Source organism: Athene noctua, chromosome 16 (assembly GCF_965140245.1).
Source record: "Athene noctua chromosome 16, bAthNoc1.hap1.1, whole genome shotgun sequence".
NCBI lineage: Eukaryota > Metazoa > Chordata > Aves > Strigiformes > Strigidae > Athene > Athene noctua.
This window is the reverse complement of record NC_134052.1, coordinates 16,391,518-16,401,970: the sequence shown is the minus strand read 5'-3', so window position 1 is coordinate 16,401,970 and position 10,453 is coordinate 16,391,518. Positions and strand designations below refer to the sequence as shown.

The 10,453-nt window shown below is 47.6% G+C and overlaps 1 protein-coding gene across 2 annotated transcripts; it reads right to left on the bottom strand.

The window, feature by feature from the left end:
• Positions 1-406: 406 nt before the first annotated feature.
• Positions 407-9,540, bottom strand: TPX2 (TPX2 microtubule nucleation factor). 2 transcript variants are annotated; one of them, XM_074920124.1, is made up of 17 exons: positions 9,180-9,540; positions 8,710-8,862; positions 8,344-8,466; positions 8,027-8,144; positions 7,344-7,475; positions 6,557-6,679; positions 6,012-6,145; positions 5,587-5,744; positions 5,236-5,407; positions 4,954-5,092; positions 4,202-4,418; positions 3,880-3,978; positions 2,994-3,170; positions 2,705-2,851; positions 2,040-2,151; positions 1,216-1,403; positions 407-808 (listed from the first exon to the last, which is right to left on the bottom strand). In XM_074920124.1, exons 2-17 carry the CDS (start codon positions 8,810-8,812, stop codon positions 698-700), a joined length of 2,253 nt encoding a protein of 750 aa, XP_074776225.1. In that variant the 5' UTR covers positions 8,813-8,862; positions 9,180-9,540; the 3' UTR covers positions 407-697. The 2 variants fall into 2 exon arrangements, with proteins under 2 accessions (XP_074776225.1, XP_074776226.1); XM_074920125.1 differs by having other exon boundaries at positions 1,216-1,382.
• Between the last annotated feature and the right edge of the window lie 913 nt (positions 9,541-10,453).

Sequence of the window (10,453 nt, the reverse complement as noted above, 5' to 3'; positions counted from 1 at the left end):
AGGAGCTGGGGAGGCAGCTCGCAGCAAGTCGTTTGCCAGTTAAGTGGTTCCTCAAATAGAATGACTTCAGCTATAAACCAGCAGAAGGTTTAACGCTCTAATATACACAGGGAGCCACTTTAAAAAGTGCAGGCAAGGTTCGTATTAGCGCTCCTCTAAACATCAACAAGAAATGTCAGACCTGCAATATGCTGGCTTGCAGAAGCCTCACATTACTTAAGACAACTCAAGCTTGATCTAGACTAAAAGCCTAAAAAACAGCCCCTGAAAACCAGCTCTCAGAGTACAAAGGCAGCTCTTCCCAACACTCACCCCTGTATGTTCACAGAGGGCCCTTCACCAACAACTCTTCTGCAAAAGAACTCAGCCCACCAGCAAGAGACAGCAATCAGGTTAGGAATTTTTATTGAGTTCAGGTATACAATGTTTGTAAACAATATCACAGCCTGGTTTAAGTCTTTAGAGAAGAAGATATCTAGATGGGAAGCAAGACCATGGAGGCTGTACAGCACCGCCTGGACACGGTGCCCCAGCCGCCCGCCTCTGGTGGAGTTAAACTACTCAACGTAACAATAATGGGACCAAGTGTAGGAGTTGAGGCTGAGCAGTCACTTAAAAACACAAACCTGTTTCCTCTCTGCCTACGAGGAGAGCAGAGAGGGATGGGATCTCCCTCCTACTATCACGTGGATGCGTTTCAGCACCGGAATCTATCCGAGAAGTTGGGAGACTTGGGCATGGTCAGCGGCTGATCGCTGGGCTTCACTTCTACGTTGCGGTATTTGCGTATTGGGTTTGCCTTGTGAACCTGTTAAAAAAAAAAATAATCGAGGACAAAATGAAGCAAAATATTCGCAGTTATAATCAAGCTGAAAATTGCAGGCGAGCTGTTGGTGGGATGAAGGCAGGTGTCCGTGACACACCACTGAGCAAGCCACCAGGAACACGCATGGCACACCTTGGGGCTGTGGCTGTCCCAAAGACCATTGTGCAGCTCCCAGAAGCAGCTGACTCTTGGGTTTTGGTTTGGTTTTTTTGGTTGGTTTTGTGGTTTTTTTTTAAGACCAGTTGTACAGTTAATGAAGAGACAGTTTGCAACAGGGAAACTTGGAAAGACAGTCTTAATGCAGCTCAACATTGACATTAGCTCACTCAGGATATGCACACATCTCCTTGGGTTACCTTACAGCCCCTGTTCAGAAATAGCTCACTTACCATTTCTTGTCTGAGCTTCGCAATTTTTTGCTTTTCACACTCCTCTTGTCGCTGTCTGAGCTGCTCCTGACACCTCTCCTTTAGAGCTTCCATATTTGCCAATCGTCTTTCAAACTCTTGCCGCTCTTTAGCTCTTTTTTCTGTCGCCAGCTCAAAGCTTTCAGGAACTACAGAACCAGAAAGGCTCTCTAAGTTTAGAAATAGAGGAGAGAACGTTGGTGCAAAGACAGCCAGGTAAAGAGCAGTACTAGTGTCAAAGGGAAGCCTCCCTCAGGAGCGCTTCACCTTGCGAGGGTGGTGAGCAGATACCTCCAGGCTTCAGGAAAAGAGAAAACCTCACGCCCAAACACAAGCGTTTAACAGACGTTACCCCGACACTGGCGTTCTCACAGGAGGGAGCAAGCACACAATTGTTAGTACAAGCAGGTTTTTGGCTGGTTCTGTACCCTCCGCAGCTTAGTCCACCCGAAGCTGTAGATGCCTTCAACTCATTAGAAACGGGAGGAAGAGCCTGACAGCTGCTGCAGAAATGCCAGCTGCCCCCCCAGGGAGCTCCCTGTGTGCTGTTCACCTTATCCCGCGCTGGCACACATCAATCATCCCCCAATTGTGGCACGGCTGTTAAATACAGCTGCCCTGGCAGCTCGGGGCTGGGGGGCAGCCGAGAGGAAACTCCCCCGCTCCCCGGGGACACAAGCTGTTAGGGAATTAGTTGATTAAGTGCAAGGCACTATTGGCTGTGCTGATAAAGGAGAGGCAACAGCCAGTCTAAACATCATTTAATCGCATCGGTTCAGAGTTATTAGCAAGTACTTGTACTCTACCTGATAACAGCTTATTTTCCTTTTTAGGCACAAAAGGCTCCTGGTACACGACTGTGTTGGGACGAGCTTTAAAACACGCCGCCTCTTTCTGTCTTTTCAAGTCTTCTTGAAGCTGCAGGAGAAGGGAGCCCATCGAGTGCCAGGCATAACAAAGACCACCTCCTTCCCCCCAGACCTCAGCACTCCCAGCACTGGAAGAGCCAGGTTGTCTTGGATCAAACCATTTGCACAGACAACCATATGAAGGCCAAAGAGTTGTGTCACTTGTTGCCTGCCAGTTACTTTTGCCAAAAATAGCCTGAGAAAGTTTCAGGTGTCCCCTGCAGACTTCACATGAGAAAAGCAGTTTAGAATTGATATGTCAATGAATCCCCAAGCAGAGAGGGTCAAAGGGATCCAACTGCACAGAGCTGCTACTTCGAAAATACCCCACAGCTGGTCATGCAGTTGTGGTAAATCCCATCACTTACCAAAAAGGGGGAAAAAAACCCCAACCAATCCACCAACCCTGAACCCATGGCACAGCTCTCATGCCAAGGATGGGCTAATTCATCGCTCAAACTCAGATCCTGATTCAACTCAAGCAGGACACTTTCTGACAGAGTCACTCACAACGCCACCAGCTGCTCTCAGTCTGGTCACAGCCGTTATCCTCCTCATCCTACCTGCTGTTTCCAGCTCTGGAGCTTGGCAGCTCCCCGTTCATCAACCTGCAGATTGAATGGCTCAGGCTGAGTTGGGTTTTTCACCTTCTTTTCTGGCAGCTTAACGCAGTCAAAGTAAGGCAGAGGTAGTGCTTTGAACTTCGGCACCTGAAGGAAACAATTTGAAATATTTATTGCCCTTTCCTCAAAGGCATGAAGCTTTGGGACTAATAGCCAACAGCGAGAGGCAAGTCCTGCCACACCCTTTTTTTGCTTAATGAGTGGAATCCAAGGCGGCTTTTGTTCTTACCTCTTCCTTCTGCAATTCCTCTATTTTTTTCTCTTTTTGCATTTGCCGCTCTTTGTCACGGGCATCAAAAGAGAAAGGGCAAACTTCCACATGCCTCTGCTCTGGCATTTTAGGTTTGAAGGGCACTCCGTAATGTGGCATAGGGTTCGCTTTGATCACAGGAACCACCTCTTTTTCCTAAAGGGATATTAGTGTTAGGATATGACACAGCACCAGATTTTTGTAGAAAGACTCCAACTCCTGCCAAGCAAAGCCAATGAACACTAGAGTTCCTTTAATAAATACTAGAGTTCCTTTAATAAGGCTCACAACAGCATCAAGCAAACACTCTGGACACTGCAGAAATTAGTTAATCCAAAAAGAACCAATTTACAGGCATCCCGAACCCCAGGGAAGTCCTTCATCCTCCCAAAGCGCTCTCAGTTCTTGTACTCATTCAAATGAGACTGTAATTTTTTTAAATCCCCTTCACAAGAGGGAAAGGAGGAAGGACATGATGAATTCTAAAATCCTGCTCCCCACCTCCAGGGATCTAGCGACTGCAGGGAGGTGAAAGGTCGGTTGCAATATTTACCCTTCCCAAGAACAGAATGGGGAAGGGCAATGTCCTGTAGAAATCTTCACAGTTTACTGTCCTCGCTCATGGCAGAGACACCTCAGAAACCTCAGTCAGTGCCCCCGTGTTCAAACGCAGTTATTTCATTTTGTACGAGAATTCATTTATGTAAAATAAGCAGCAGCAAGTGGATGGATCGCTAGAAGGGACGGCACAGAGGAAGAGGAGCACTGGAGGAAGGGACAGACCGAACCAGACCGTCACACCCTGGTGGCAGAGGCGCAGCAGCCTGGCCCAGCCGGCTCGAACACAGCCCCTCGCAGCAGTTACCTTTTCCTCATCTCTGCCAGACGTTCGGGTTCTGCTTTTTAAGGTGAAGACTGGAGATTTGGGGACTGTAACAGGAAGCACTTTCTTCTCCGGAACGCCCTGTTCAGAAGAGCCAGAAAGGAGTTACCCAAGGCTAATGCCAAGAGAGGGCTACAGAGAAACAGCCCGACCTAGCACGGTGCGTACCCACTGCAGTGCTTCCCTGGTGACAGACGGTGTTTACTGATGATTAAATACACAATACAACACAGCTACAGACATTTCGAAGCTAACTGCCACCTCAGTCCTAATCCCCAGGTCTGGGTATTTCTAAACTTCTTACCACAACATCCTCCAGGATTTTCGTCGGGCACGGCCTGGAATGGAATTCAAAGTGCTCTTCCTCCTGCTGCTTCTTACTCTCGCGCTCCTGAATCCTTTTTTCTACTTCCAACTCAAAGCCAATGGGTTGCGTGAGTTCCTTCACAGGGATTTTCTTGGGCAGGAGGGGTCCACCCTCAAAGATTTTGCGATCAAGTTCTCGTGCTTTGAACTTGTACCTACACAGGAAGGACAGAAACAGCCACCGATATATCGTACCTGACAAGATGCAGCTTCTGGCAAATGGTTTCTCTCTCAGCAGAAGTCAGGTACAGAGGCAGTTGTGCCGCACACGCACACGTCACATCGTGTGCAGCTCTAGTTAGCAATTCCCCCTCTGCTTTTGAAACAGCAAGACGTTAGAGAAAACCTTACGGATGGCTTCTTGGAAATCCAAAGCTTTGTCTACAGGCGAGTTGTGAAGTGTCGGCAGGCTGTACTGCTCTGCTGGGTTTGCTTTACTGATCCTAAGCTGTACTCAACCCAAGATCAGCTCTCCTAAGCACGCTTTCTTCAAAATTAACTGACTGCTCTGCACATCCTTGTGATCAGAGCCGGAAGATTACGCACAAGCTAAAAGAATCTCAATGTTTTTATGCTACTCAGGCTTTTACACAAAAAGGGTATTCCTGACAAGTGATAGTTTGGTATCTGACGGGTATTTCCAGTGTGGTACAACTCCCTCTGGGAGGACTAGAGTAAACCTTTACTTACTGTTGAATTTTCTCAATTTCCTCTGCTTCTAACTCAGCTGTAGTTTTGCAGGTGGTAGGTCTGAAGCGCTGCTTTGTTAGCAGCACTGGTGTTTTAGGGTTTGTAAGCCGAGCCTTCACCAACTTTCCTGGAACTGGGCCTATAAAAGTCACAGAGACCAGCAGTTAAGGGCAAGGCCCGCAGACACAGACTCTTTGCTCACTAGAGCAGTCACAACGTCGTTCTTGCTCTCCCACCATCTCCTGGACAGTCTCCTGGCCGGACAGAGCCAGCACTGCTCACCTTCATCAGATTTCCTGCTCCTCAAATGGTAACGAGAGGGTGTGCGTTTTTGGAATGCTTCCACCTGCTCAGCAAGGGATACATAATCTGATGTGGTTTCTTCGAGTTTTCTTTTGTTTCCCTGGGACAGATTGAAGGGTTTGGGGACAGTGGGTCCCTTCGGCAGGCGCACCTGGAGACAAAACACTCCCGTTAGTGTGGCCACTTAACACAGGACGCTGCGATGACATTTCCTTCCCCCACTGATTCACAGCGTCTGTCTCTTCCCCTTACTGAAAAGATGCTAACGCTGAACATTAGACCCAAGTCCTAACTCAGTCAGCTGAGTGCTGGCAATATTCAGGTTCTCACCGGAGAAGGAGGATGCTTCCTCAGTACTGCTGCAAAATCCAGTTCCTTGTACTCATTCCCAGACTGGCTTTCTGCATGCTGTTTAATTCTATCCTCTGTGCAGAAGTGGAAGTCAACTGGCTTTGTTACTTGACCAGCAGTTCTCTTCGTGGGTTGTCCTACAGAAAAAGAGCATGTAAGGTCCAGAAGCCTTTTGGGGTGGGGGAGATGGCAGAGGAGGCATTTACTTTCTAACAACTTGAACAGTTTTTGGAGCACTCATCTATAACCTTTCAACACATGACAAAAAACAAACCCATTTCCAGGCAGTTTAGGGGTTGATCAACATTAAAACCCACCTAATCCTAATACTTATCACAAAATCTGGAATGTTTGTTTTAAAGGTACTTGTACAGCTCTGTGCAGCACTCTCCAGCTGAGCCCACCTGCACCAGCAATAGCTGCTTTCAGAGACTCCTCGTTCTTCCTCCGCAGCTCCATGACCTCCCGCTGCAACTGCTGCATCTTTTCCAGCTCTTGCTCCTCTGTACTCTTCAGCTTGCCAGAAAGATTGGTCCTCCTGCAGAAGGATGTTAAAGACTGAGATACGCCTTCCTGCTTCGGCGGCTCACAGCGTGACGTTAGTGCAAAGGAACTCGCTTATCTCCGACTTCACTGCAGAAGCATCTTTCACTACAAAAGTGTCCTCTTTAGAAAAGATCTGTTGGGATTTTATTTGCTCAAGAAAGCTTGCAGGTAACTGCTATCCTGCATACCCATTTGCTGCATACATTCTTCACCCATTAGAAAAACCACCTTTTTCCTCAAATTAAAAGCACAAGTTCCTAATGTTCTAATATTGTTGTCCTGATCCGGTGTTTGCTAAACATGATGCCACCACATGTTAAGTAGAATTTGAGAACACTCTAGCCAGGGCTGCCACCTAAATCAACTGTGATTAGCAAAGACAAGTCACAAGCAAGCTACCTACTTTAACATTGTTGGCGTGGAGGGCGTGGTCAGCTTGCTTCTCCCTCTCGCTGGGGAGAAGTTGGGATTCTGGAGGGGCTCACTCTTCGTGGCTACTTCTGTCGGCTTCTCTCTGTTGCCAGAACTAAGGTAAGGAGTTGTTACAGCAAACCACTCCAATGAACCGTGCTCTAAATGACAGATCACCTGCAGCTCTCACCACTGTGCGTAACCCCAACACCCGGTGAGTTTAAGCTATGCCAGACCAGCCTTACCTCACCACGGGCCCAGGCACAGAGCGTCTAGCTTTCCCCGGTACCCTACAGCTGCAGAAGGGAAGATGAATTACTGAGTTTTTGGAACTCAGGCTTTTCCTGAGGAGGTAGGTGTGCTGTAGTTCATCGAGGTACAGCAGTGTTCAATTTCCTGCCCTCAAACTTATCACCATATGATATCTTAGTGGTTAAGCTAATTTGAGAAATATTTTAGCTGCAACTCTTTCATAGCTTGTGACTGCCTGATGACTTCCTGGTGGAGGAGTTAAGCCAAATTTAAAGCTAGGTGACAGACACGGAGTACGGGGTAAGAAGCTTAAGAAACCCAAGCTGATTTCACTCACATCCCACCTCCAAATAGAGCATTTCCTCCAGGACCTACAGCCACTTCTCGTTCGTGAAACCAGCATCAGGAATCAGGTCACCTCCCCCTAACCTTCCTGTGGTAACCCTCTCAGCCAGGTGGAAATTCTTGCCAAAGAAACAATTGCATCCCCCTTCCCAGCCCCAAACAGAAGGATTTTGATGACGTACATTCTCATTTTTTTCAGGGGTGGAACCTCTTCCTTGTTAACCAAGGCATTAGAATTTCTCTCTGCCTTGATTCTAGCTGGCTGTTTGCGTTGCTGGGTTTTTCTCTGCATTGTAGCCTGTCTTCTACCCATCCTAGAGCAGAACAGAAAGGGCAGGTTAGCTTTCCCGTGGCTGAGAAGACACACGATCCAGGTAACACTTTTTAGGTCAGGGCATCGCCTCACTCCAGCATGCCCCCTATGTGAATTGGGTGTTTAACACAACGATCCAAATACAGCATGAATTATTTAAGTTTAACCATCTGGAAACTGAATCTTCTTTGGTATGTGTGAGCATACAGTGCCCCTCGCATTCACATCAGGAATGAGTTCTGCCCAACTCAGGCAGATATAAACAAAGAAACTTTATAAGGCACTTCAGCTTCAGATAGCCTCACATTCCAGAAGCTCCTAGTGCTACCGAAGTCTCATTTGACAAGTATGTGAGACCCTGCACTACATTTCCACCCCTAGAGGTCATCCCTCCGGCTTCGCAAGCAGATCAGCTGTCCCCACACACCCTGCTGGAGAACTTCACACCCACAGGATGGCCCAAGAACAGCCAGAACTGCAGATCCTGAGAGCAAGGACCTGCTTAGTCACACCGTCCTCAATCTCCATACAAAAGGAACACAAGTATTTCACCTCTGAGAGGCCTCTGCAGGAGCAGCTGCTCTCCAGGTCGTCAGGGACCCAACAATATTCTGAGGAACCGCACCGGCTTGCAGTTCTGCTCCACCGTCCTTTTCACCATGGCTTTCACCTGAGAACAGTGACAAAGGTCAAGTCACATACATACAAATATACACAGGCACAGAAGAATGCTGAAGTGAAACCACGCGAGACCTCGCCGGACAACAACACGTGAAGATGGCCCCGCAAAGGCCAGACAGAGGCCTTTTCGTTTTGCCAGTGAAAAACGGGTAAAATTTATTCTCTCCCCACATACCATGGCAACTTACTTGTTATTTCTTTTGATGTGACAGAAGACAGAATAATATCAGGCTTTGAAAAAGCGGGGCTGTTCTGCGAGACCTTTGCCAGATTTTCTACAGGAGGGACATTCTCCAGATTGGCTTTTTGGTCTGTGAGGAAAGAAAGGCTTTCACTAGACACACCACGTTAGGAATTTTTTAACAGTCCCTCAGAATCCCTTTACGATGCTAACAAATTAACCCGTCAATTCACAGATGACAATCAAAGTTTAAATACAAACCTAAAAAACCCCCACTCACGATGAATGACACAACACGACCAGGCCCAAAACCAGCATGACACCAAGCCCTCACCCAAAGAGAAAACAAACCAGGGAGTCGGCCGCAGCTTACCAAACCAGGAGTCTGCACTGTGCCCGTCGTCATCGCTCAGAGTCGCAAAGTCGATGCAAGGGTTTGGGACGTCGAAGGAATAGCGAGATTCTGGGTGAGACATCTTCACCGCCACGCTGTCCCCACGAGCCCTCCGCTCGCGCCGCTACAGTCCTTTAGACAACAAGCGTTGGTCACCTCTTGTACCAAACCCCAGCTAAATCATTCTCCACCTCTCTTTCCCCACACGGTTTCTAGAGACAGGCGCTGGGACAGCCTTTGGTATGTTTTCCTGTCATAAAACTAAGGAGATTTTACCCCTGTTGACATTTGCAGGTTCAAAACTACCAAAAAGATTGAGTTTTGAAGGTTTGTTTTATATTTGTAGGTGCTAGTATTATATTTTTTTAAAAGGAAGTACAAAGCTTTTCCAGAGAAAAATGGATTTGCCCTTCCCTCCCTCACCACGCACAGCAAGGCAGAGTTCTTACCCTCACCAGGGCACAGGTTTATGAAGCAAGAGCCTGATGAGGTTGACTCCAGAGCACTCTTCCTCCCTCTGAAGGGCTACAAACAAGAGCAAATGACTCAAACATGCTCTTCTATAGAGTAAATTGATTTTCAAAGCAGGAGAAGAGTTCCATAGAGTGTTGTTACTGGCCAAAAGCAAGAAGGGCAGCGTAGGGCCCTTGCTGCATTCCACGGCACTACCCCGAGGCTGGCCAGGCTATAAACAAACCAAGGAGTGTGACCATGTCAAGAACAGTCCCTGCAGTTAATTAGTGGAGCACTGACAGCAGGAGGAGTCCCTGTGTCAACAGGTGATATTAAACTCAACCCAAAAGGAATAAAGCCAGCAACAAAGTTATAAACCCTTAAATCATAACAAAACCTTTTTGCAAAGGTGTCTTCATGCTTTCATGCTGCCTTGCACAGCTGCAAGGCAAAGCCCACGAGGATGTGTTACGAAACACTCCCGAAGGAAATCACCTGAACTTTGCTTTTATGAGTCCAATCAACTCTAAAGCAGCATATTCTTAATCTACAAAGTCTCAGATCTAAACCATCTGTCTGGGCAGACCACACATCGTTCAACCCAGGAGTACACTTCGTAAATAAGAAAATGTTCAAGAGCAAATCAGCAGTCCTCCCGCCCTCCCGAAGACGGCTGCAACGAGAAGCTCTCAGCTCCCCGGCACAGAATTGCAATAGTTCAGGGGAAGAATGTCAGTAAAAGCATCGGCAACACGACTGGGAAGAAGTCAGGGTAGGACCCAAAGAAGGCAAACAGAAGAATCAGAGCCAAAACCAACTGTAACCAAGCTCAAGACACAGTGGGAATCGAATGCTTTCCTACCGCCCTTAATCAAGATAGAGTTTCTGTCAACACTACCCACTTTTTTAAAAATCAAATGCGTCATCTGCATTCTCCCCTCACCCTCCCCAGTCGGTCCAGAGAGTTGGAGCATTGGGCATCGTGTTTCACAGCTACTTGTGTCCACTGCTGTACTGCTGCAGTTTCCAGCTTTTTACTGTGTAAAGTCCATATTCTTTCACGGTGTCAGCACCCTCGTCACTGCCGAGCCCTTCTCTCTCCACCCCAGACAACAGCAAACACTCAGGAAAAGAAAGGGAGTACATCAATGCTACAATTTCACACTCCAAATTCCTTGAAAGAGCCAGCGGGGAGGTAAAAGTTATCGTGACTGAGTTCCAGAGGGTCTGTTTCAGTCAGATGAACTCACGGCATCCGCCTTTCAAACCC

What these genes read in the sequence shown, in the direction of transcription:
- TPX2 (XM_074920124.1), bottom strand. Translation starts at nt 8,812, where the DNA reads ATGTCTCACCCAGAATCTCGCTATTCCTTCGACGTCCCAAACCCTTGC. An exon ending in AAATCCTGGAGGATGTTGTG is followed by an intron (nt 3,979 to 4,201) that starts GTAAGAAGTTTA and finishes TCTTCTGAACAG; the next exon opens with GGCGTTCCGGAGAAGAAAGT. An exon ending in TCCAGAGCTGGAAACAGCAG is followed by an intron (nt 2,152 to 2,704) that starts GTAGGATGAGGA and finishes CTTCTCCTGCAG; the next exon opens with CTTCAAGAAGACTTGAAAAG.